The sequence below is a fragment of the Equus caballus genome, chromosome 11 (genome assembly GCF_041296265.1).
Source record: "Equus caballus isolate H_3958 breed thoroughbred chromosome 11, TB-T2T, whole genome shotgun sequence".
Lineage (NCBI taxonomy): Eukaryota > Metazoa > Chordata > Mammalia > Perissodactyla > Equidae > Equus > Equus caballus.
The window spans coordinates 41,731,114-41,757,337 of record NC_091694.1 but is presented as its reverse complement, the minus strand read 5'-3'; the positions used below and the strand labels follow the sequence as shown (position 1 = coordinate 41,757,337).

The 26,224-nt window shown below is 54.1% G+C and overlaps 1 protein-coding gene and 1 pseudogene across 4 annotated transcripts; one reads left to right on the top strand and one right to left on the bottom strand.

Moving 5' to 3' along the window:
* The first annotated feature begins 518 nt into the window (after positions 1-518).
* On the top strand, positions 519-8,605 carry LOC100629223 (nitric oxide synthase, inducible-like; annotated as a pseudogene).
* Positions 8,606-9,650: 1,045 nt separating this feature from the next.
* Positions 9,651-21,859, bottom strand: LOC100058771 (galectin-9). Of its 4 annotated transcripts, none has more exons than XM_005597603.4 (10): positions 21,690-21,859; positions 18,730-18,821; positions 17,581-17,782; positions 16,633-16,743; positions 15,859-15,954; positions 13,555-13,605; positions 13,076-13,117; positions 12,547-12,635; positions 12,248-12,410; positions 9,651-10,423 (listed from the first exon to the last, which is right to left on the bottom strand). In XM_005597603.4, the coding sequence occupies exons 1-10, from the start codon at positions 21,726-21,728 to the stop codon at positions 10,277-10,279; spliced, it is 1,032 nt and encodes a 343-aa protein (XP_005597660.1). In that variant the 5' UTR covers positions 21,729-21,859; the 3' UTR covers positions 9,651-10,276. The 4 variants fall into 4 exon arrangements, with proteins under 4 accessions (XP_005597660.1, XP_005597659.1, XP_005597662.1 ...); XM_005597602.4 differs by having other exon boundaries at positions 13,076-13,120; positions 21,690-21,845; XM_005597605.4 differs by lacking the exon at positions 15,859-15,954 and having other exon boundaries at positions 13,076-13,120; positions 21,690-21,845.
* Positions 21,860-26,224: the final 4,365 nt, after the last annotated feature.

Below are 26,224 nucleotides of genomic sequence, written 5' to 3'. Positions count from 1 at the left end.
AGATCCAATTTCAGGACACAAAGGCAATCAGGGAAATTTGAATGTGAAACAATAGGTCAAAGACAGAGCCATCATCTGAAATGCTCCCTCTGCCTACTGCTTTCTTTTCCTTCTATCTCTCTCTCTCTCTTTTTTTTTTTTTGTGCTGAGGAAGATTCACCCTGAACTAACATTGTCAATCTTCCTTTTTGTGTATGTAAGTTGCCACTATAACGTGGCCACTGACAGATGAGTGATGTGGGTCTGTGCGCAGGAACCGAATCCAGGCTGCCAAAGCAGAATGTGCCAGACTTAACCACTAGGCCCCAAGGGCTGACTCTGCCTACTGATTTCTGAGACAATCAGGAAGCTTAAATTGGAGGCAAGACAAAGGGACTCCCATCAGGACCTCAAACTTCCCCAGTTAGTCTCTAACTGAACCCACCTTCACTCAGGCCTGGACTTTATTTGGATGAGAGAAAGACCAGAGCAAGTCAGGCTTTGAAAGGACAGGAGAGAAGTGGCTGCTGGCATTGACAATGACGCATCAGTAGGGCCAGTCTGACTGGTAACCCCTGTGGCCGCCAGTGCCTTGTGTCTGGTCTCCACTAACCACGGGCCAGATTTGCAGCCTGGGAGCTCGGCACTTGCTTCACTTCCTGTCCTTCGTCACTTAACTCTTTCTGCAAAAGGGGAGGGCAAGAGAAGCTCAAACACTTGGCTCTTCGTTCAGGACTTTCAGGGAAGTTTTGGCAGGAAAGGACCTTTGCCTGCCAGGACAGGCAGGTTCTGTGGACTCTGTGGGTTTTATCTGCGCTGTCCTCCCCCATTCATTAGGAAAACTGGGCTTGGTTCTAATGACTGGATTTGTGCTGGGGACAAGGAAAGCTTTGTCCCGATGCCCACGTGTTTCCAGTGGGATGCTCTCTTTAGGCAGAGTCTGTGGTCAAGCCCTGTGGGGTTCAGAGGGCTTCACAGGGAGGCGTGGGGCCCACCCTCTCACCACGGAGAAGCCACAGGCCTGGTTAGCATTGGGGCCCTCTTGAGCACCCCAGTCTCAGGGGATGCTAATGATTTATGCTCATGGAACCAGGCAGGAAAACTAAAAGAGGGTGAATTTCCGGCGGAAGCTGGTCCACCCATCAGGGAGCTCTGGAGGAATCCTGCTTGCATCACCAGAGGCTTCTTTTCCCTTCTCCAGCCACACCACCCTCCTGGGGGAACTCTCCAGCGAGGCCAGCCAAGGTCTGAGCTACCTGCCAGGGGAGCATCTGGGGGTTTTCCCAGGCAACCAGCCAGCTCTGGTCCAAGGCATCTTGGAGGCAGTGCTGGATGGCCCTGAACCCCACCAGCCAGTGTGACTGGAGACCCTCGAGAGTGGTAAGCCCCTGCATGGGAGCCTCGGCTGAGGCTGCCCCAGCATCCTACAGCCAACCCTCCAAACTGGCAGGCAGGCTGGGCCCAGGCCTGTGCCGCAGGCAGCTAATGCTGTCCTTCCTGCTGAGTGGGTGGGCCACCCCAGCCTGCACTAAAGCAGCTTTGCCAACAGTCCTCACCCGGCTGCAGGCCAGCAAGAAGAGAAGCTTCTTTGGGACCATCGGCCCAACCCCAGAGGCAGGAAAGTCTTTTTCCATTCATCCTTTTGCTCACTAGCCTCTTTGTTGTCTACTGACTGATTCCATTTATTTTTCCTTCAAAATTTTAACTGGTCACATCTATATACCAGGCAGGCCCTGAGGAACAAAAAGGAATGAGACTCAGTGTCTGCCCTCAGAAAGCTCACTACCTAGTACAGGAGGTGGAAATGCAAGAATATTCATAATAACTATTATTATAGTAAAACCAGGAGCAGCTAGCATTTGTTGGGTAATGACTATATGCTAGACTTTTACATGCATTGTCTATTTTTTTTAATTTTTATTTTTGATGGGGAAGATTGTCGGTGAGCTAACATCTGTGCCTATCTTACTCCACTCCATATGTGGGAAGCCACCACAGCATAGCTTGATGAGCAGTGTGTAAGTCCACACCCAGGATCTGAACCCGTGAATCCTGGGCCACTGAAGTGGAGCACGTGAACCCAATTGCTATGCCCCTGGGACGGCCCCTGCATTGTGTCCTTAGTCCCCACAATAGACCTGTGTGTGCAGCTTGCTTGGTGACATTATAGAGAAATGTGGAAACCGTGTAAAGAAGATGAGCTCTGAAGGCTCAAGTCCCCAACCCATCACTTACTAGCTGTGACCTTGGGCACAGGAGTCAACCTCTCAGGATTTCTTCCCTTGTCTCTAAAACAGAGGTAACAGAGCCTTGCTTGTGGGCCTGTTGTGAAGAACAAATGAGTAGATACAAGTGTGACCGTCATGGTTCCTGGTGCCAAATAACTGCAGGAGTGGAGGAATGTCCGTGTCCCACAGGCTAATGCACATGTGTCCAGAGGGTCAGAGAAGGGGCCTAACACACTCTGAGTGTTTCCTCGGATCCCAGAGTTTATAACCTCCGTGCATTTTCACAGCATCTAATTTCATTCTGCTTCTCCATCGAGGGTCTCATTTGCCCCCACCTTCTCCGGCAATGGGCAGGGGCAGGTCACAGGGGACAGGAGAGTGTGGCTCCTCCTGGCCATCCTGCCCAGGAGCAGATGCTGTCCTAGGGAGAGTCCAGAGCACCCCCTTCCTGTGCCGAGGGGAGGCTCTCAGTCCATGTGGGGAGCACAGCACGGGAGTGACAGGTCCCAGGAGAGGAGAACTAATGGAATCCACGATCATGGGCCTCCCAGCCCAGAGAAATAGATCCCTGGCCTTGGCGTCCTCAGTCATGACACCTCCAAAGACTGTGTCCCCCTAAAGAGAGTGGCCACAATAGGAAAGTGGGGGTCAGAGAAGCAAAGTCTGGCATTGATCCCCACTGTCCAGGAGAAAGTGAGAAAGCCTGAAACTCAGGGACAAGGGGACAGGGAGTCCTCATGACTGTAGGGAGACAAATGTGGCTCATCAGGTCTTGTTTATAGATGAAATAACATAATACTGATATCTTTACCTACTATTTGTTTAGCAGCTGTGTACAAGACACTGTACCATTACACACGCACTATTTCAGTCAATGCTCATACAACCCAGAGAGACAGGTTTTGTGATCACGTCCATTTCACAGAGATGGAACCAGAGCTCAGAGAGTTCAGTGACCAGCTAGTAAGTGAGGAGCCAGAGTCTGAAGCCATGTCTCCTGGCACCAGGGTCCACACTGTGACCACCCTGCACACTGCCTGTGGGGACACCTTGAGACTTGCCACCTCACTTTGGGCTGATTTGCTACTCACCCAGCACCTCTGGGTGTGGCACCCCAGGGGACTGCAGTCATGGGCTCTTCTCTGAATGAACACCTGGCCTCTGGGGCGCACATCAGTCTTTTTTGGATTTAGTCACCGTGAGTCTGTAGTTCACCAGCTAGAGTTCAGATGTGCTACAGATCTGGGTCAGAGAGGGACTGGACTCTGGCGCATAGTTAGTTTTACAGGATCGTGTCAACTTGCACGCTCTTTGGAGGGCTGTTGATCACCCGTCCCTCGCAGCCCTATCTCTGGGCACCTCCTTCCTGAACATGAGTTGGGCACATGAGCCAGAACTTCAGTGTCATCTCTCCCCTTGCAGCTGGAAGGTGGAGGGTGTGTGCCCCAGAGGCCTCAGTGGCGCTTTAATTTCCATCCTGATTTCTTCCTTCTCTATCCAGGCAGCTACTGGGTCAAGGACAAGTGGCCGCCCTCCTGTTCCCTCAGCCAGGCCCTCACCTACTTCCTGGATATCGCACGCCCGCAACCCAACAGCTTCTCTAAAAGCTGGCCCAGGTGGCCACGAAAGAAGTTAAGAGGCAGAGGCTGGAGACCCTGTGCCGTGTGAAGGTGGGGGCTGGTGGGTGAAGCAGAGACAGGGTCTCAAAGTTGGGGGAGCCAGAGCTCACAGCTGGTTTTTAATATCCAAGAGGGATCCACCCCAGCTTCCCAAAGTGAAACTTGTCACGGCTAGTTAGACATCCGCTGTTCTCTCCTGTCCTATCTTTAGAATACAGTTGTATTGAGTGAACCGAATTTTTCTGAGTGTCTGTGGAATGATTTCTAGCTCAAGAATCAGCCAGAAAAGGGGCCAGTATGTTTTGTCCGTCTTTGTATTTCCTAAACATGGAACAAGCCTGGAACTTAGAAAGTGTTAGAGGATGGATGGTGTGGATGAATGGATAAATGGACATAGTGAAGGATGGGTTGTTATTAATAAATTAATGGGAGGGAGAGTGCATTGACTCACCTGACACTTTCTAGGCCCAAGTCTTTGCGAAAGGCGCTGGATGTCATTACTACCATCATCATTATCGCTAGTTATCTTGATTCCAGCCACCACCACTGCCATTATCCTATGGCTACATTGTACTAAAGTGGCACATATTTCTCACTTAATTCTCACAGCATCACTGTGAGGTAAGTTGTACTATCCTCATCTCACAAAGGTTAAGTAATTCAGACAAGATCCCAGAGCTAATAAGAGCATCCAGTTCAAGATCTGAACCCAGGTCTACATGATTAGAAAGCCCTGCGCCCAATTAGATTAAAATAAAGATCTGACTCGTGCACACAAGCTGCTGGCAGTGAAGTTCCAAGCACACAAGGTGGATAAATGCTGCTCGCGGGCCGGAGTTCCCCCAGGACAGGAACTATTTCCTCTCTAGCTTGGTCATCTCAGCACCCTGGACAGTGCCTAGAACTTTAACATGTTTGTGGAGGGAGGGAATGAATGAATACTGGATTGTGACAGCCTCTTCCCTTGGTGAGGGGCAGACACCCTGAGTGACTCACATTACTCTTGGGTTTCAGCCCTTGGAGTACAACAAGTGGAAGTTCACCAACAGCCCCACATTCCTGGAGATTCTGGAAGAGTTCCCGTCCCTGCGGGTGTCTGTTGGCTTCCTGCTCTCCCATCTGCCTATTCTGAAACCCCGGTGCTACTCCATCAGCTCCTCCAGGGACTGCACACCCACGGAGGTCCACCTCACCATGGCCACACTCATGTACCGCACCAGAGGTAAGACTGGGGCAGAGGCTCTGGGGCCGTCCAACTCTGCTATTTACGGGCAGCTCTTCAACATCTCCAAGCTTCGTTCTCCTCATCAGTTAAACACCCACCCTCCAGAGTTGTTAGCAGCAAGTGGAGGTGTGTTGGAGAGATTACTGTGCCCTGGGCACTGAGCCAAACCCTTTGTATGTGTGCTATCGGTTACCATGTGAGAGGGGGACTGTGTGTATTTTACTGATGAGGAAACTGAGGCACAAAGATCTTAAGCTACTTGCTCAAAGTCACACTGTTAGCAAGTAATAACCGAGATTCAGACCCAAGTAGCTGTCTCCTGAGTCCAAGTTCTTAACCGCCCCTACTCCACTCTGTCCTGCTACTGTGGGGATGATTTAGTGGGATCAGATGTGGACAGCACCCAGTCCTTAGTGGGAGCCCAATGAGTCTTCATTTTCCTGAGAGTCCAGCTGAATACAGGGTGATCCTGTCTGGATTGTTCACTCCTTCCCTCACTCACTCAGCAGTAGTTTATTTCATATGTCTCTATGCTTGGAACCATGGTGGGCGTGGAAATACCACACATGTAGCCCCTGCTTCATGGAGCTTCCTGTCTAGATGGGGCAATGAAGAGAGAGCATTGAAATTGACAACTCTTGTTATGTGGGTGGTAGGACAAGGAGTGCAGGGACTGTGAGGGCAGAGGATGGGGGGTGGGCTCATATAGGCTGGAAGGTCCAAACCTTGTCTAGTAGGGTTGACTCCTCTGCTGAACAAACCATGCCCCTGCCCTGGCCTCCACAACTGAGCGTTGCCTGGGTTGGAAAGCTGGGAGCTGGCCCACACCTCAGAGTCCTCAGTTCTCTGAGAGGCTTAGTCACACAGTTTCTAAAAACTGGGCAGAGGCTCTATTTGCTCTGCCAGAGACCATCCGCCCAGGCCAAGTCTCCATCCTCAGGTGAAGAGAGGACAGGCAGGCTCGTCCTGTGAGAACAAGATTCCACCCAGAGGAAAACCAAAAGGACTTCTCAAGTGGGTTGGAGGGCCCCTCCAATGCTGGGTCATTGGGAAGGGAATGTAACCCAGAGAAAGATAGGGTTTCCACAAGCCCAGGAGGGGCCGCTGGGGGAGACAGAGAGATGTCAGAGCAGACTGGAATGCTCAGGAGGTTGTCCATCACCCAGGGTTCCTACCAGCAAGGGCTACACTCGTGGAGACGCTCTGGGGCAGTGACTGTGGCCACCCTGCGGGGCCACTTCATGCTACTGTCATCGGAGCTGAGTGGTGGGCTGGTGGGTCCCTGGAGAAGCTCTTGGAGGGAGCACTGGAGTTGGAATTGGGGAAGCTGAGCTGTGACCTGACTCCACTGCTGCCTGAGTGACCTTGTACAAATCACTGTCCCTCTCTGAGACCCAGTTTCTGCAGTGGCAATGGAGAGGTTTGCACACTCTCTAGTCCCTTCCAGGTTTCACCAGCTCTGGGTGTATAGAGGGTGAATCTGAGAACCAGGAGAAAAACAGCCCCTCCTTAAAGCCGGCAGAGCTCCTGAGTGGGCTGTTAGAGGAGGCGCATCAGTGAGGGAGGAGCTGCTGGGACAGGTGCCGCACGGGCGCTAGGGGGCGATGTTGTCAGGTCTGAACTGTCCCTGCAGATGGCCAGGGTCTCCTGCACCACGGTGTCTGCAGCACATGGCTCAGCAGCCTGCAGCTCCAAGACCCAGGGCCCTGCTTTGTGTAAAGGTAAACCCCCCTCCATTCTGTCCATTGTGGGAGCACTGGGCCATGAGATTTCTGGGTTGAAAGGGAGGGATCTGGGGTTTAGGTGCCACTCTGGTCCCCTTGGCCCATGAAGAAGGCACTGGGCTCGCACTGGGCCTCTCCATTCTACCCCCTGCTACAGAGGATGGCCAAGTCTCTAGCAGGGACAGAGATGCCAATAGTTGGGGCCCAGAGAACAGGGAGGCCCAACCCTTTTCTCAAAAAGCTCCCAGGGAGAGGTGATCGTGTGCCTGGACCAGAGACTGAAGCAGCCTGCAGGACTTGGGAAATCATATTTGAGCTCATTGTCTCCATCCCCCCAAAACTACAACCCGCTACCACAGCCTCAGGTCCTCAGTCTTTGTCCCGCGTGTGCATCGGGCCAGGTGTCTGTGGAGGGGGCCTCTTTCCTTCTGTCCCCTTCAGTGCCAGTGGCTTCCAGCTCCCCGAGGACCCCTCCCATCCTTGGATCCTCACTGGGGCTCGCATGGGCATTGCCCCCTCCACAGTGATCTGAATTTCCTGGGCCTCAGTTTCCTCATCTGTGAAGTGGGGACAATACAAGATCAGATGCTTGTGGGGATGAAACGAGATTTCAAGTTGGGCACCAAGCTCCTCAGGCCTTGGGCTGGAGCCCGCCCTCTGGTGGCCAGCCTGGTAACTGTATCCCGCTGGGTCTTGCAGGGCTCCAAGGTGACTGCATGACGCTGGTGTTCAGGTGCTGCCACCCAGATGAGGACCACCTCTATCAGGAGCAGATGCTGGATGGCCTGGAAGCGGGTGCTGCATGAGGTGCACATGGCCTGTCCTCGCCTGCCTGGCCAGCCCAAGGTAAAGACAGCCACTGCCCAGGCAGTGGGGGAGCCTTCCAAGCTCAGACCATGAGGTTGTCCTGGCTCCCCACACGCCCCTCACCCCTCTGAGCCTTCGTCCCCTCAGCTCTAAAAGGGAGGCGGGTAGATATTACATTCACTCTTCCAGGAGAAGAGACAGGCCCCAACACGTTCAGGACTGAGTCAGGGGCACACGGTGGGTTCATCCCAGTGCCCAGCCCCGTGAAGGTCCTCCTCCCGCGATACATGACTGCGGGGGGAGAGCTGGTCCAGGCCGGCTTCACGCTCAAGCACAGCAAGGCTGTGGGGCCACCACTGCTCCCACCATGGCCGATGGGCTCTGCTGCCCCGGGGGCACTTTGCCCCGTGAGCCTGGGGAGTCGGGACAGACTCTTGGCTCAGCCCTTGTGCACTTGTCCCATCAGAGCTCCTCCCAGACCCAGTGCTCCGGCCCATTGCTGGGGTCACTGGCATCTTGTGTGGAACAAGAGCAGGGAGTCTCCGATGGACTCCTGGGCTTCCATGTGACTGGGCAGCCCAGGGCTCTGTGCCCTGCTCTGAATGACAGTGGGCATCCCAGGGACAGTCTGCTCCAAGGGGCCCCCTTCTGTGGGGAGTGGGCACCTGGGCCTCACTGGGCAGGGGAAGTGGCTCGAGTGATGCTTCTTTGAAACCTGGAGAATTCTGAGTCAATCCGGGAGCCCCACTGGGCGGTCAGCTCCTTGTGGCCAATGTCCATCTCTGCAGCCCCAGCCCAGGCCTGGCCGGGCAGGGTATCAGTGCACCTCCGCATCCCAAGCCCAGTCTCTGTGCAAGGTCCTAGCTGGGAGAGTGCTCACTCTGCTCCTGAGGGTGCAGCCCATCGTGCCCCTGCCCGCCTCCCCATGGCCAGCAGGCCCAACAGCAAGCTTCATCCCCAGTGGCAGGGGCCTGGACCCACCATCTCCTCTGGTTTCAGGTCTACATTGAAGACATCCTGTAGTATGTCGGGCTGCGTGTCAAGGACTCGGCAGAGAGTGAAGGACACACGTGTTCCCTGGGGAAGGCTTCTCAGGGGATGAGCCAGGTTTCCTTCTCCAGTGAGAATGAGGAAGGAACTCAGCCGGGCGCTCAGTGGGGTCTGGACAAATCTGTCCCCAGCTTGGCTTTGGCCTCTATGTCCTTGGCTCCATGCCCACTTCTCCCCTCCCCGCTCCTACTCAGATGGAGGGTTGGGGGGAGGGGCATGCCAGCCTTCAGTGTCCCAGCAGTGCATCAGGGACGGTGCCAAGAATGTGGTCACCTAGCTTGGTGCCTGCCACCCTCAAACGTGCACACGAACCCCCTGGGCTCTCGTCACAGTGCAGACTCTGACCCAGCAGGTCTGCCCCGGGCCCGAGCTGCTGCGTTTCTAACAAGCTCCTAGGTGCTGCTGCTGCTGGGCTGAGGACTACGCTTTGAGCCCCACCCTGGTTCCCGAGGCACTAGACTCTTGATGGAGGTGGCAGGACATGTTGACATCATGTGGACACAGAGCGGGGCCCCCTGTCCTGGCCCCGTGGCTGGCAGAAGCCCATGCACAGAGCCACTTTCCCCACCACACTCCAACCATGAAGGCCGGGGGACCCACAGTGAAACCCCACAAACAGATCTTTCTTCTGAGTCAGCTTCACCTGCCACCTCCTCCCACTGGGACACAGGGTTCTGATGGGCTGGCCCTGCCATCTGGCCTCTGGGCCCTGACTCGGCCCCCTCAGGCTCTTGCCCAGCCCTTGGCCCATCTCGGGAGCCTGGGTCTGTTTCCTGGGTTCACCTCTGTTCCCCAGCTTCCTGTGTCAAAAGCCTGAGCCAGGCCTGCTTTCTCCCACAACCTCGTGGCATTGGTGGGGACCCACTGGGAGCAGGTGGGGACTTCAGGACTGCCCCCTCACACCCCTGATCAAAATGAGCCCACGCTATCTCTTCTCACTCCCCTCAGCCAGAACTTCCCCAATTCCAGAGACTTGAAACTGTCTCCAAACACATTAATAAACCACAATCATCTCAGATGCGTGTTGACACCTTTTTCCTTCTTTATTTGAAGGACAAGGGGAGGGGAGAGCCCCCTGCTGAGAAGGGTCCCATCAGTTGGAGGAAACCAGCGGGGTGTCATCAGGGAGCTTTCCTGGATCCGGGGAAGGGTTGGTGCAGGTACAGGAGAGGCTGAAGCTGGGAGACAGGGAGGGGCCAAGGAGACCGCCTCCCCCAGGGAGTGAAGAGCTGCTGGCCTGGGACTGACTGGAGCTGACTGGGCTGGGGATGCAGCTGAGAGGCAGACGGGGTGTGGGCCTGGGCTGGGCACCTGGCAAGGCCCAGCACCCTCCCTTGCTGCCGAGGGGACTGAACCTGGGGTTGCAGGCTGTGTGGACCACCCCTCTCCTCAGATGGATAGATTTGGGCAGCTGGAGCCCCAGGTCCTGCCCCTACTGAGGAAAATGGTCCCAGCCAGCTGCCCTCGGCACTCCAGGCAGGCCACATCCTTAGCCAGCCCAACAAGGACGTGGTCTCCCCAGAAAAGAGACCCTCGGCAGGCTGGGAAGGGCTGGGGCTGAGGCAGGGACGGGGAAGGTGGAGGTGATGAGCAGATCCAGACAGCAACGTGCCCCAGCCCTCGAGCCCAGGCCAGGGATCCCGCCTATGTCTGCACACGGGTCAGCTGGACATCCCCTGCCACTTCCAGGTTGTTGATGCCAGGTAGGTTCTTCAGGCGGTGGTTGTAGTCACACAGGTGCTGACCATCCACGACCACCCTGAGGCAGTGGCCTTCACACGTGATGCACACCTGGACACAGAGGCCACATCATTTGCACTTCACTAGGAAAGTCCTCAAACCTAAATTCAGGCTCGTGTCTCCCTCCCTCCCTCCTGCCTTCCTTACATCTTAATGGAGCAGGCCCCACACCTGCCTTCTAGCTGCTCTGAAGGATTCATTCTTCACTCAACATGCCCCGGGCTCTCCTAACCCTGTAATTTTGCATATTCTGTTCCCACCGCCCAGAATGCCCTTCCTCACGTGCTCCCCACTCTGCACACCCTGCCCACACGGATGATGCCTCATCCCCATTCAGGATTCTCCCCCTTCCCTCCAGGAAGGTGAGCCTCTCTGCCTTCCCCACCTCCTGACACCCTCCTAGTCGAGTCAGGTGCCCCTCAGGCCGTGTCCCCCACCCCATCCTCATGCTCCAAATGGACCCTCCAGGACAGGAACGCTGGCTTGTCTGTCCTCGTCCCTAGAACCTGGCGCACAGGAGCGCTCCGCGCCTGCACTCCTGCAGCTCCAGCCTCCTAACCTGTCTTTTCCACCCCAGACTTTCTCCAGGAGGCCCTCGGAGCACGTCTGTGAAAATGTCATCATCCACATCGCAATAGCTGACACTTGCACACACTGCACACCAGGCACTGTCCTAAGCCTGTCACAGATGTGATTTCATTTCATTCTTAGATCTCTGTGAGAGTGATGTTACTATTAGCCCATTTTTTAAATGGGGAAACCGAGGCACAGAGCAGTTAAGTCACTTGCTTAAAGTCACACAGTTATCTAGACAACAAACTACATTGCCCTCTGGCTTGAAACACACCAACAAGCTGTATTAAAATCCCAGCTCCTTTCCATGGCCCTCACGCCCGACATCAGTCACTTCAACCCTGGGGGAGGAGCATCAGGGCGGATTTAAAAATACGGAGGCCCAGGCTCGCCCCCTCGTTGGCCTAGGGGCAAGCCCAGGCGTTGATTTTCCTTCTTTAAGCTCCCAGGGGGTTGACTGTGTGGTCGGGGCTGAGAACACCTGCTCTCAGTGTCTCAGGGTCTCAGGGTCGGGTCTCTGAGAACACCGGGCCTCTGCCGCCCCACCCACACCTCTCTGTCCTCACTGTCCACCTGGGAGCCCCCGCCCTCTGGTCCCAGACAGGCCACGCCCATGACTCCGCCTCTGCAGGAACAGCGGCTCCCTCCGCTGCCCGCCCCAAGGAACCCACAGATCTTCGCAAGTCGGCTCCTTCTGCCACTGGGGTCTCAAGGGCACAGTGGCCTCCTCGGAGAGCTGTCCCGTCTAAGGCAGCGCGGCCCCTGCCCCGGGGCTCACTCTGTCCCTCTATTCTGTTTGCTTTCCGCAGAGCGCCTGTTCTTATCTGCAAGGGTCTGTCCCCGCGTTTGTGTCCTGGTTCCTCTGCCTCCTAAACTGCAGACTCCGTGGGGCAGGACCTCGTCTGTCTGCTCCATGCTGTACCCCCAGCCCCTGGGGTGCTTCCTGCACAGAGTGGGCCCTGAGAGAATAGCTGAAATGACTGTTGAATGAATGAGTGAGTGAGAGAATAAAGGGATGACACCTCATTCTTGGGCTCCATCTGGCACTTATCGCTGTGTGACCTCAGGCCAGTAACCTGCACTTGTGAGTCTGTTTCCTCATCTGTGAACAGCAGATAGCACCACCTGCCCCATGTGGGACGGTGATAGTAAAATAAAAACAACCACTGGTTGAACACTTTTCTTCTGTGCGCAGCCCTCACTGCAAAGGCATTGGCTCCCATCTCATTCGAGGGGCCCCCAGACGCCCCCATTCCTGCTCCCTATGAGAGCCCCTCTGAGCTGCGGGCTCGGGCAGCTTACCGAGAAGCTCTGGCCTCGGGTGAAGGGCATTTTTCCGCACAGGCTTCGCTCCTCGTGCCCCCAAGAGCCATTGACATGCGTGTTGCGGACCACGGTGTTCTCATCAAAACGGGGGTTCAGGTGGAAGGCGATGTCACTCCCAGAGCGCAGGTTGATGTGGAACCTGGGGGTGGGCAGCTCACATGGACGTCCTCTGACCACTGAGCTCCAGGTCCCTGCCCCTCCCCAGCCCGCCCAGAGCCTGAGCGATGGCCAGAATGACCCTGGGCTGTCTCTCCTCTCCGAGAACCCTGGCTTACCTCTGAGCACTGGGCAGAACAGTGCCTGACACGAAAATGCGCTTGGAGGGGTACAGGCCACCCGGGATGCTGGTGAAAAAAGGCATCGGCTGTTGGGAGGAGAGGACCAGGTCAGCCAGCGGCAGCCAGAGCAGCCACCACGGCAGGGGGCACCTTGTGTCAATTTCCATGAATTTGGAGGTGAACTGACTGTGAGTAATATATTTTCAAGAAAGAACCCCATGACATCTTTACTTGGTCCAGCAAATGCCAGATAAAAACTTCCCAGCCTTCCTCACTAAATGTGCTTAAACTGTCATGAAAAGACCTTCGGCTGGACACAAAAGGACACTCGGGCTGAGAAGGGAAGGCCATATACTATGCTCACAATGAAGGGACGATTTTAAAAGTGAAGCTCCTGTCAAGAGTCTTCTCGTTTGCTTGGGTGTTTTTAGGAACCTCAGCTCACTAGAGCACTGCTTCACTGCTGTCACTGCCCCCCGCCTCCCACCCTGCCCAAACCTCTGCCTCTTCCTGACAACACACTTACGTAGGCTGGGTTGGGATAGGCCATAGGAGGGAAGGCGGGATTCTGCTGAAAAGAGACCAGATAATTCATGTGGGAGTGACACACACACGGGCCCCACAAATTCGAGAGGGGATGCTCCAATGGGACACTGATGTCATGAGGCTTCAGCTCTTGGATTCTCCATCACTTCCTTCTCATGTCAGCCTTGGTGGGATGTCCTGTCATGTCCCAGATCCCATCACAGTCACCTGCCCCTCCACCCAGGGCAGCCCCACTGACTCCAGGCTTCCCGTCTGGCCACTGGGTGAGTCCAGCCTGCTCCAGACTCTCTGCTGTCTCCAGGAGAGTTTCACTCCCTGTCTCCTGAGCAGAGGGTTCGGCCCCAGTGTCCCCATCCCTTTGCTAAACCGTTTTCTCCCCGAGTCTGGGACCAGAGAATTCAGTCCCTGGTGATGGGGGACGTGGTGGGGCTGTGAGCTGACCAGAGCTTTCAGACTCACCGGGTACATCTGTTGAGGGGCGCTCAGTGGTGTGTGGATCATTGTTTGCCTCTGGAAGAAAGAAAACTGGGTTTTAACCAGCCCTCACTAGCGTGGAGATGACCACCTGCCACCAGAGGGCACCAGGTAACACAATCCTCTGAGGAGAGTGACTCCTTAGCAGGTACCCAGCCCTATGGCCTCACCAGACCCCCAAAATTGAAGGATAGGGATTTTTCTTCTCTCAGGGCATGAGGCAGGGGCAAAGGTTTCCTGTAGAAAAACAATTTGGCTGCACTGTGGCCTCCTGCCCACCTTCCTTCTCAGTGGAGTTTCCAGCACAGCCTCACTTGGCAGGAGGATGGAAGATGGGACCTCGGTCTTCTGTGGCTGCCACAGTGGCAGAGGACTGAGCCAAGAAGTACGATTCTGGGTGTTTCCCAATTCGTCAGGGTCCACCCCCCATTCCCTGCGCCCACCATGCAGCCAGACAGATAGTCAGGGGTCACCCACTCTCCTATGGGAGAGGCCTAATGCCCGACCCTGCGTCCTCCTTTTCACCCACAGGAAGAACCAAAATGAAGAGGCTGCGAAGAGAAAGCAAGAGACTGGAAATGGGAGCAGAGTCGGCTGGCCTGATCCCTGGACTCTGAAGGGATGAGGAAATCAAAATGGCGGTTAACATCGGTGCCCCATGACGGTGAGACCACGGCAGAAACTGTGGTCTGAAATGGCCCCCTGACTGGCCCTTGCCTCCTTCCTGCTCCCATCAGCCTTCCTGAGCCTGTGGCCCCAGATCTCCCCGCCCTCCCAGGTTCACTGCGCTTAGGAAGGGGCCGGGGCCAGGGTTGGAGGACAGGAGCATCCTCACTGGCTCCTCCAGAGGGAGAGGAGGACCTGTCTGATGTAGACCAGCCAGCTTCCCTCAGCCCCCATTGCTTCCAGGGCCATATTTCACCCAGAAGGTGAAGACCAGCGTTTACTGAGGGCCTGTCGTGTGCCAGGCTGGGGCTCCAGTGCTCTCCGAGGGAGGCAAGCTTAGCTCCTGTTCCACTAGTGAGGCAACCAGGCTCAGAAGCGTTAAGCAACTTGCCCAAGCTCACCCAGGGAGCAAGCAATAACATCCAAAATGGTGCCCAGTTCTGTCTGGTTGTGTCCACCCACCCTGTCCTCCCCAGGCCAGGGCCCAAGTGGGGCTGCCCTGCAAGGGCTCCCTGGAGCCGCACCAGGCCTGAAGCCAGCATGGCAGGAGGCAGGTGCCCGAGCAGGACCATGATGGGCCACAGGAAGGCTGGGTGGACAGATACGCCTTCCCCCGCTCCCACTACTCCAGGAGCCAAAGGAGTGGCCGGGCCCTGCTCCCCTTTCTGTCCTGGACCCTGTGCCCCACAGCTGACTGATCTTCTTGCCCTGACTGGTTTCCTCTTCTACTGCCCATGCAAACCACATCCCACATTCACTTACCTGGTGCCTCCTGTGTGCCTGGCACTGTGCAGAGTGCTGGGGATACACACTGAGCAAGCCACAGTCCCAGCCTGCAAGGCTCAGGAGCGGAGTGAAGTTGTGGGTGGAGTGACGGGGACAGACATGGAAGCACAGTTATACCTGGACGTGGTGACTGGCACAGCACAGAGATGTAGGAAGTCCATGGGGACATGGGACGCGGGACAGGGGGGCATCCAGCGATCCCCCAGGCAGGGAAGATGACCCCCGAGGAGCAACATTTAAGCAAAGCATTGAAGGGCCATTAAGTGTCGGCTGCGGGTGAGGTGGCAAAGGGTGCTTTCAGCCCCCGGACAGCATGTGCAAGAGCCTGGTGGCCCCAGCGAGTCCCGAGTGAGCAGTAGAGGCTGTGTGAGCTTCATGGGGGAGGGCTGAGGCCGGGAGCTGCGCTGGGGCAAGACGGGAGGATGTGGCACATCCTGCTGGGGAGTTTGCCTTTGTTTAGAAGGACATGCAGCCTTCAGGATTTTCCAGCTGGGAGAGGATGTGACCAGATTTGCTTACAGGAAGGTCACTGCCGCAGTGGGTGGGTGTGAGGTAGTGGGAACTAGACCACGGTCCTCGTGACGTGGGGTCAGGGGGCCTGGACCAGGGCAGTGGCTGTGGGAGGGAGAGGCGTTGGTGCCCTGGAGAGAGGTTAGGGGAGGGAGGGAAGAAGCAGGACAACTTCCTGGTCCGGGCTCTGGGTGCCTGGTGGAGGGAGACAGGGACCCTGTGGTGGGGCCTTAGGCCCTGGCTGGCTTACTGGTCAGAACCCGCCTCTCATCCATCTGTCCTTCCTGCTAACTGCTCTGCTTCCCAGACTCTCTGTGTTTGACTCACTTGCGGTTTGCGCCCCTTGGGTTTGTGTGGGAAACAGGCAGCTTGGGAGAACTGCATCGCGGAGAAGGCGGGCAGGACAGGGGCTGCACGATTGTTCTGTTAAAACAAAAGGCACCATGGAGTGAAAAGAAGCGTTAATGAAGCCAAGGAAGAGCTGAAAGACAGGGGTGGGGGCCAGAGGAAAGAACCAGGCCGGATGGGGGGGGGGTGGCCAGGGTGGGGAGGGGAGGGGAGGGGTGGTTGGCCAGGAAGGTGCTCAGGACCACATGGAGGGGCAGCAGGGACTATTAAGCTCCAGTAGGTGACAGCAGGATGGTCCTCTCTCTCTCTCTCTGTCTACACACCTTTCTCTTTCTCTTTCTCTCTCTCTCCTGCTCTCCTCTCTCTCCATCTCTCTCTCTTTCCATCTCTCTCTCTCTCTACCTCTCTGTCCATCTCTCTCTAGCTCTCTCTCTCTCTCCATCTCTGTCTCCCTCTCTCTCTTTCTCCATCTCTCTCTTCTCTTTCCATCTCCCTCCATATCTCTCTCCATCTCTCTGTCTCTCCATCTCTCTACCCCTGAGGGAAGACATTTGGGTATGGAGAGACCTAGGAGTCTGGGAGATTGAGGCAGGTGTTTTGGACAGAGACAGTGACACCAGAAGGACGGGACAGGGGAGTTAGAGGTGTGGCCCCAGAGTCATCCGGGTTTGAGCTCACCTGACAGAGCCTAGGCACAGCTAGACTGAGCCCTGCCCCCAGCCCCTGGGACAGGTGCCAGGTGGACTATCTGACCTGGAAGCTGATGGAGAACAGCTGCACGATGCCATTGATAGACAGGGTGTCCACGCGGTGGAAGGGCACACGGTGTGGGTACTGCACAAAGGGGCTCCCGTTCAACATCACCTGCCAAGAAGAGCACAAGTTCCAGGAGAGGGCTCCCAGGCTCAGGCGGGGAGAACATTTGGGCCTCAAGGACCCCTGCTTCTAGAAATTAAGACCGGCATCTGGTTTTCACATCCATCCCCTGTAGGTTGGGGGCACCAACCGCCAGAGCTGTGCCAGTTGAATGAACACACGTGGGATCCAAAGGGCATCCACACTCAATCTCTGCTTGCTCTGCTTGTCGGCTTTTTAGATCTTATGGTGGTTCATTTATTGCAGTAGGTTTGTAAGTCTAATATTGCTCAGCTGAGGCATTATTTAAATATGCCTAAAAATGTTCATAGCAAACAGAGGAGAGGTGACCTCGGGTTGCACATGGAGGGGATGGGAACATGCACCTTCACGAAGAAGCGCAGACACCAGATATACTCAACCCCCTCCCGTCTTCCCAAACCCAGAGACAAGGCAAAATAAGCCATTAATAGAACCTAGATAAAGGCTGCAACAATGTTACTGAAAAACACATGATCTCAGGACCTGGATGGACCAATGGCTACAGCAGAGGAATGGAATTAACTCTGATTTTGAAGACCCAAGAGGCCAAAAAACACCAAGGTAACTTATCTGGTTCTTAGTTCCTGAGGAAAAGAAGGAACAGGGGCACCTGTAGATGCAGGTGAAGGTGCATAAGGAGCCTGCAGCCATCAGTAACACCCTTAAAGGAAATGGTCCTGTTATCTGTCTGTGGTGTTGTTCAGCCGGATCTCAATGGGTGTGACTATTTCAAGGCTCTTCCCCAGGCCTGTTGGCGCTGAGGGGATAGGCAGAGGGAGGGAGGGGAGGAGAGCTCCTGCTCACCTGGAAATGTGAGCTCTGCACCAGGAAGATGAGCTCAAAAGGACTCCCCCTCTGAAAGGGCAGATGCATCTTCCTCTCCTCCCGCCCCCAGCATCCGTTCTGCTTCGTGTTGCAGACCAAATAACCGCCGTTTTCAAACCGAGGGTTGAAGTGGAAGGCAATGTCATTGTCGCTGCTGCCAATCTGAAAGTTCACAGCAAACCTAGACAAGGGAAATCAGAGAGTCACCAGTAGCCTGGTTTCCACCAATGGCGGGAAAGGGGGGGGGGTGCCTCGCCTTTGACTGGCATCTGTCTGGGAACTTGTATAGGACCTGCCTTCCTCAGTTTGTTGCCATCCTTTAGTTCACCTAATTAGCACTTAGTGTGTTTTTGGGCAATTATTGCATTTTGCCTTTACAGTGTGCTTTTTCTAGAAATAAGTCGATAATGGGTAAGGAACAGTATTGATGCTAGCAGCAAGAAGCACAGGTCTTGGAAACTAACTATAAACTTAAGTCAAAGATAGAAGTTGGGAAATGTGTCTAGAAGAGCCTTCAGCACCAAGTGGACACTCATTGGAGGCCGGCCCACGTCTGCTCAATTGGGAAAGAAGAGAACAAATTTAAAGGATATGTGAAATTGATGGGAATATACCTTCAAAGATGGGGTCTAAAAGGGGAGGGGTAACCAAAAAATAAATAAAATAACATGCAAGGAGAGGCAAGGATGAATATGAGCTCCAGGCATGAGAACTTGCATCAAATTACATTTGATGGCAAGTTTAAAAATTTCAACATTAGCCAAATGCGGGTTTGGAAATAGATGAGGTCAGTTACGGGAAGTAGAGGAAGGGATATTTTGCTCTTCTGGGTCATGGTGTGCAGAGTTCAACCCTGTAACATGATCGCCTGCCTCTGGGCTTGCCCGCTTCTCTCCTTAGGCTGCGAGCTCCCGTCATCCCTGTGTCTACAGGGACTCTATGTTAATGGTGCCCGCGTGCTATTGGCAGATGGCAGTGGTTCCATTCAGTGTTGGTAGGGGCTGGGCCCTACACCTCCGGCCTGTCCAGGTGCAGGCAGCTCGGACGGTGCTGGGTGAACCATCCTGAGCTGACAAGTGCCATGGTTGCTAAGGGGAGAGGCTGCAGAGAAACCACAGTTCCAGGTACCTGGTTCCATTGAAAGGTAAAATGGTGCCAATGACGGTGATCTGAAGTCCGTCCTGGAGACCCCCTTGGATTATCCCAGAGAAGGGGACAACCTGCAGAGAGAAGACAGATTCTCCTCTGAAGCCTCGAGAAGGAAACAGCCGTGCTGACACTTTCTTCTACTTTTTATTTTTTTTGCTTTTTCTCCCCAAATCCCCCCAGTACATAGTTGTCTATTTTGGTTGTGGGTCCTTCCAGTTTGGGCATGTGGGACACTGCCTCAGCGTGGCCTGATGAGCTGTGCCATGTGCACACCCAGGATCTGAACCAGCAAAACCCTGGGCCGCTGAAGTGGAGCGTGCGAACTTAACCACTCCGCCACGGAGCAGCCCCCCCAGCTGACACTTTGGTTCTAGATTTCTGACCTCCAAAAGTGAGAGAACAAATTTGTGTTGTTTTAAGCCTGGCCAACCAGGCTGCTAGTTGAATTTGGACCAGTGTGTGAGTGTGTGTTTGTATGTGTGTGTGCGCGTGCGTGCGTGCGTGCGTGTGCATGTGTGTGTGTCTGTGAGGGAGGGATCTCGGCAGGCAATGACACTTTTGCTCTGTATGGCGCAGGAGGGTGGGTTTTGCACTGGTTTTCTGGTCCACAGGCCTTGGCTTGCCTCCAGCTCCTGTGCTGGCAGCTCTGCTGTTGGGCGGTCACTGACCTGTCTGCACCCAGTTCCCTCGGTGGGACCGCGGCACCAGTGCCCCAGCCTGGCCGGGGTCTTAGAAGGATTAGACGAGGAGCCGCCTGGAAAGCCCTTGGCTCGCAGCCTTGACAGCGGCCGCTGTTGGCATCAGGGTGACTTCATCCCTGTGCCGGCTCAGAACTGCTCTCTCCTCTGGCCTTGCCTGGAGCCTGAGAACTTTTCCTTCCCTTCCTGTCCAGAAGTGCAGACAGCAGAGCCAGGCTCTACAGGCCAGAGGGTGGGCAGCCTCCTTCTGGAGGCTCAGTGTCACCAGAGGGCCCCCAGCCCCCCTGGCAGAGGGAGCTCACCTGCAGGAGGCAGTGCGAGGCTTACCGCCAGAGGGCGCTGCTGCTCAGAGGTCCTGAGGCCCTTCTGGTGGGGACCTTCCCTGTCGGTGTTACCTCGTTATCCTCACAACAACCCAGGCCATTGTTAGTGCCACCTTCACAGACGAGGAAACTGAGGCACGCAAGGTGTGGTAACTTGCCCAAAGCCACACAGCTGGTGAGTGATAGAGTAGGGTTTGAACGCCAGCACCCATGCTTGTAACCACCACACAGCCTCCTTCTCACCATGAAGCACAGAACATCCTGGCTCCTGGCTCACCGAGCGCTTCCCGGGACCAAACAGCGAGTCCTGTCCTGCCTGTGGCCGCAGCCTCGTCCCGGGCCTCTGAGGAGCTGGGACTGAGCAGCGCAGCCGGCCGTGTGCCTTTCCCACCGCACTTTGGAGGCAGGAGTGTGGTCCCTGCTGTTGGAGGTCAGCGGGTCCCCAGGGAGCCCCCGGCGCCCATGGGGACTCCACCCGTCCTCTTTCCTGTCCGGCTTCCAAGGCCCTGTCTGAGCTCTATGCTGCCCACAGGAGGACTGTCCTTCTGATCTGAAAAACCTGGCTTTTTTTTTAAAGATTTTATTTTTTTCCTTTTTCTCCCCAAAGCCCCCCGGTACATAGTTGTATATTCTTCGTTGTGGGTCCTGCTAGTTGTGGCACGTGGGATGCCGCCTCAGCGTGGCCCGACGAGCAGTGCCATGTTCGCGCCCAGGATCCGAACCAATGAAACACTGGGCCGCCTGCAGCGGAGAGCACGAACTTAACCACTCGGCCACGGGTCCAGCCCCAAAAAACCTGGCTTTTGAATCCAAGGACTGGAAAGTAAAAACCAATCACCAGAATGGTAGAGTGGCAGGGCCTGGCTGGGGCTCCAGGGCCCCCATCTGATGGAGAATGTGCCCAGGGGGACACATTCTTCCCGGAGGCTCTGCTGCCTGCCTTCCCCATTGTCACTCTCTGTGGGCACCTCCCTCCTCTGGGGTAAATCAAGTCACCTTCCTTCTCTGTCTCTTACAATTGGGGACCTGTGTCCTGTGGTCCCAACCTCTCTGAGCCTCAGTTCTTCCCTGTGTGACTCGGGGATGACAAGCCTCATGGGGTTGAAACGAGGCCGCCTGCAGACAGGGCCTCCACACAGGTGGCACAAAGGTGCAAAAGGCCGCCCTCTGTGCCCCACACTGCAGGGACAGCCCCACTCCTCTCAACCCTGAGACAGCCCCTCTGCAGACACCCTGGACCTGCCCTGGCCTCGTGACCTCATTCAGGTAGCATCAGCTCCTCAGGAGCCTTCCCTGCTGCGTCCAGACTCCTGCCAACACCGAGCCCTTCTGAAGCCATGTGTGCCGGGCGCAGTGCAGGCACCCTAGAGATGCTGCCTCCCTCCATCCTCACCCCAACCCTGGGAGGGGGACAGGGTCACCCCATTCTACAGATGCGGAAACTGAGGTACACAGAGGTCAAAGGAACTTGCCTGAGGTCATCCAACTAGTCAGTGGCTGAACCCAGGCAGGCCAGCTCCAAAGTAAGTGCCCTCGACTGCCATGCTGGGTTGTCACCCTCCCCAGAAGTCCTGTTACCGCCTTCATGCAAACAAAACATCACTCTTCTAGTCATTACAGACACCTGTCTTCTACCCCCTCCACCAGGAATAGGACCAGGCCCCCAGAGGGAGCTCAGGAACCCTTTGTCACACGCACGAGTCCTGGTGCTCATCACCCTCCAGTCCTGAGTGGCACAGGGGAGACCAGCGTGGAGCAGAGGCTGTGTCAGGATTGCCCCATCTGGCGTTGCTGCCCTTCTTGTGTCCTCTAGGATGCCCCCTCCCCTGCCCCCTGCCTCCCAAGAGCTGTTTCCTCAGAGCTCCAGAGCTGCTTCCCCCGGGCCAGCACTGCCCCACGCCCACAGCCCGGCACTCACTGGGTTCAGGTAGGGAGGCTGGGCACAGATGAAAGCCATCCCTCTGCCTCCTCTGTGGCCACCACTGCTTTTCACACCAGGAGGGCAGTTGTCTGCACTGGGAAGGACTTAGCGAGGAAACAGAAACCAAGGCAGTTTGACAAGTCATTCAACGGGGAGGGGCCAGGAGCAAGAGGAAGTTAATCTAGAGAGAGGCAGACTGCTGGGGAAGGAGGGGCGAGGGTGGCACCCGGGGAGAGGGAAGTGGACATTCCTCACCCCAGTGACCCTTCCTTCTCTCTCCCTGTGTGATCCACCCCTGAGACTGAATCATATCTGGTTCACAGAGGTCCAAAGAGCCTGACCACACTGACATGACTGTGAGTTTCTAGACCATTCTGCCCATTAGTATGTAACTATCTCCTGAGGGTGGTCGGTCAGTGTCCAGAAAACAGTGGAGCTACTTTACAGGGCCTTTGTGGCTGGACATGCCTGTGTGCGTGGTGGTGATGAGGGGAAGGCCTGGTTATACCCATTTTACACACAGAGAAACTGAGGCTCAGAGAGTCTAAGGGCCATACTCAAGGTCACACAGCTCACATGTGGCAGCCTGAGCTATATGAGGATACTTAGGTTCTTGAAAAAGTATGTCTCCCTTTTAAAATTCTGTTCCTCTTATACAAACATAATCATGTAGAGAGAGATGTTTTGCAAAGAGAAAGTGTCATAATGGATGGAGATTGTTGTCCAGGAGTATTGTGGTGCCCTGGGAGCTTCTGAGCCCCTCTCTATGAGTTTATCTCCTTCTTCTCTTCTCTTTCCTCCCTTTTTTCTGGGCTTCAGAATGGAGACAGGAGAAGTCTTGCACATAAGAGAACATCCCAAGTAACATGGGGGTGGGGAGACGTATTAAATAAACTGTCCTTAATTGGCTCTAACACCTGGTTAAGGGACATGATTGATGAGAGAGACTAGCTGGATAGGCTGGGTCAAGGCAGTGAGGGTGGGTTGGGAATGGTGATATCAAGCAGGTCGCTGCAGTGAGGTAGGGAGAGGCCCAGGGGTCAAGCCAGGGATGAGCAGTTCGGGGTCATTCAGGCCCCAGTGGGTAGAAGGCGCCCCAGGGCCGCACATCTGTCTGCACCCCTCTTCCTTCTTACCCCTTGCTCGATGCACCAGAATTTGCAAAGACTGACTTCTTGAGGTGCTCCCATAGACTGAGGCCACATGTCCCCCCTACTTACCCTCCATCCACACCATATTCCTGGATCCCCCAGAATTTGACTGGATTTAAGGGGCAGAAGGCACAGCTGGAGCAGAAAGGAGGAAACAGAGGGGAAATTCTTTGCAATTCTCTTTGACAACAGGGACAATGTCATCATTGATTGGGATAGGAAACAACTGGAACTCCCATTGGTTGCCTGGTTGAAGTGTAAAATAATGTAACTTTGGAAACTTCTTGGTGGATTGTAGTAAAGTCAAATATCTACCTCTCCTGTGTCCTGGCTGTTCTACTCCTAGATATTTACCCAAGAGAGGTAAAGACACATACACATGTTCATATCAGCTTGACTCACCATAGCCCCAAACTGGAAAAAATACAAATGTTCGCCACCAGGAGAAAGAAGAAGCGAATTGCAGTATTCATACGATGGAATACCCTCAGCAATCAAAAGGAGCCACGGACACAGGAAACAACATCAATGAAGCTCACAGTCGAGCAGAAGAAGCAAGACACACATGAGCAGGTCCCGTGATAACAGGTCAGAATAGCGATTTCCCTTGGAGGGGCCTGAGGAGCCTTCTGGGGCTGGCAGTGTTCTGAGCTGCATCTGGATGGCAGTCACACATCTGTTTAGGTTAGTAAAAACTCATCCAGCAAACTAGATCTGTGTATTTTACTCTATGTACATAGTATGTCAATAGGTTCTTTAAAAAACCCGAAAGACTCCCCGAGCCCAGGGAGACAGGGGGACAGCTAGAGTACCAGAAACAAGCATTTGGGGTCACCATGTACCCCAAAGGTGGGTGAGTCACAGTGACTCCAGCCCTAAAGGAGAGCCCCAGGGCCCTCTGCTCCCGTCCTACAGGGAGGGACAACAGTCAAACCCAAGGCCAGTGAGTTTTCAGACTAATTATGACACTAGGGAGGCATCTTCAACACACAGTGCCAGGGCACAGTTGACCTGGGCAGGCTGGCATCACTGTGGGGTCACCACGATCCAGTCCCAGGGCCTCGTTCTGGGCTAAAGGAGGCGGGAAGCAGCCCTTGGGAAAGTTCCATCTCAGAGCTCTGTCACTCAAAGTCCCAGAGAGTCTGAGGCTCTCTGTTCTCTGCACTATGGACCGAAGGGTCTGTTCAAAGTGTGAGTCTGCCACTTCACACCTGTTAGGATGGCGACTGTCAAAAAACCAGAAAGTGACAGGTTCCTGAGGATGTGGAGAAGGAGCCCTTGGGCGCTGTTGGTGGGCAGGTCAAATGGTGTGGCGTCTGTGGAAAAGGTGGTGTGAGTGCCTGACAATAAGCTTTGGATCGCTGAGGCGTCCGTTTCAAAGATGCCCAGCTTGAATAAATGTATCACCAGATGTAGGCCACAGCTAATCTCAAAACAACGAGGTGAGGGGGGCTGGCCCCGTGGCCGAGTGGTTAAGTTCGCGCGCTCCGCTGCAGGCGTCCCAGTGTTTCGTTGGTTCGAATCCTGGGCGCGGACATGGCACTGCTCGTCAGACCACGCTGAGGCGGCGTCCCACATACCACAGCTAGAGGAACCCACAATGAGAAATATACAACTATGTACTGGGGGGCTTTGGGGAGAAAAAGGAAAAAATAAAATCTTTAAAAAAAAAAAAAAAAAAAAAAAAAAAAAACAACGAGGTGAGGAACGAGGCTATTCCCACTATGAAGTTCTGTCTTTCAGAGAGCCCTGGGGGACCTAGATAACTGACCAAACGAGCGACCCTGCTCCTCCCTTCTTCCCCTCTAATGCCCACCCAGTGACCCCACCCTTGGGAATGGAGCATCTCTGGATTTTGGTATCTGTGGGAGTCCTGGAACCTATCAATAATCGATACAACAAACAGACAACAAATCACTAAGGAGATGGGTGATTTTAACACTATGAACCCAATTTAATTGTCATTTATGGAACTGTACTCTCAACAACGGTAGGATATACCTTCTTCTCAAGCACACATCAAAATCCCAGCAGAGTTTTTTCTGAAGGGTCGGGGGGAATTAACAAGCTGATTCTAAAATGTATATGAAAAGGTAGAGGATCTAGACGAGTCAAAACAATCTTAAAAAAGAGAAACAAAGAGAAACAAAGATCAAAGATCATTTACTCTATCTTCATTCCATGACTTACTCTAATGCTCGTCTAAGCAGGATAGTAAAGTATTGTTGTAAAGACAATTAGGTCACGCAGAATAGAAACTCCTGAAATAGACCCAGACTTATTTGGTCAATTGATTTTCAACAAAGACGCCAAAGCAACTCAATGGGGAAAGGAAACCCTTTTTTTTTCCATTGGCACGTGAGCTAACAACTGCTGCCAATCTTTCTTTTTTTTTTTTTTTTCTGCTTTTTCTCCCCAAATCCCTCCGGTACATAGTTGCATATTTTAGTTATGGGTCCTTCTAGTTGTGGCATGTGGTATGCCACCTCAGCATGGCCTGACGAGCGGTGCCATGTCCGCGTCCAGGATCCGAACCAGCGAAACCCCAGGCTGCCGAAACGGAGCCCGAGAACTTAACCACTCGGCCACGGGGCCAGCCCCAGAAACCCTCTTTAACAACTGGTGCTAGACACACTAGCTACGTATATGGAAAACAGTCAACCTTGATCCACAGCTCACCATACACGAAAAATAATCTAGAAATGGATCATAGATGTAAATGTAAAACCTAAAACTATAAAGCTTTTAGGAAAGAAACATAGGAGGTTGTCTGCATCCTGAGGATGGGCAAAGCGTTCCCAGACAGCACCCGAAAGCTCACAACCATGAAGGAAAAAAGATAAAATAGATTTCATCAAATTAAAAACTCCTATTCATCAACCTGCTAAAATCACTACAGTTATAAAGACTGACAACACCAAATGTTAGCAAGAGTGTGGAGCAACTGGAACCTTCACTAACTGCTGGGGAGAGTGATAAACCACACCACAACGGTAAGCTGCGTTGGAAATTGTTCTGGTACTTTCTCATAAAGTTAAACGTACCTTCCTTACAACCTAGAAATTCCACCCCTAGGTGTTAACCCAAAGTAAATAAACTCGTATGTCCACACAAAGACCTGTGCAAGAATTTCATCGCAGCTTTGTTCATAAATAACCCAAGTGTCCAATGGAAAGCAGGTGGATGAACAATCCTAGTGCGGTCATACAACAGAACACCATGCAGTAATAAAAGAACAAACCGCTGACAAACACAACAGAGAGAAGTCTCAAAAATGTTCTGCTGAGACAAAGAAGGCAGACACAAAATGTGCACACTGAATGCTTCCATTTATAGGAAGTTCTAGAACAGACGCAAGAAATCTGTGTTGAAGGAAATCAG

Bases quoted from the DNA above. Each gene is read 5' to 3' on its own strand.
- LOC100058771 (XM_005597602.4), bottom strand. From the start codon at position 21,728: ATGGCTTTCATCTGTGCCCAGCCTCCCTACCTGAACCCA. The intron at 16,744-17,580 runs GTGAGCAGGAGC...TCTTCTTGGCAG, and splicing joins TGCAGAGCTCACATTTCCAG to GTGATGTTGAACGGGAGCCC. The intron at 13,121-13,554 runs GTGAGTCTGAAA...GTCTCTTTTCAG, and splicing joins CCCCTCAACAGATGTACCCG to CAGAATCCCGCCTTCCCTCC.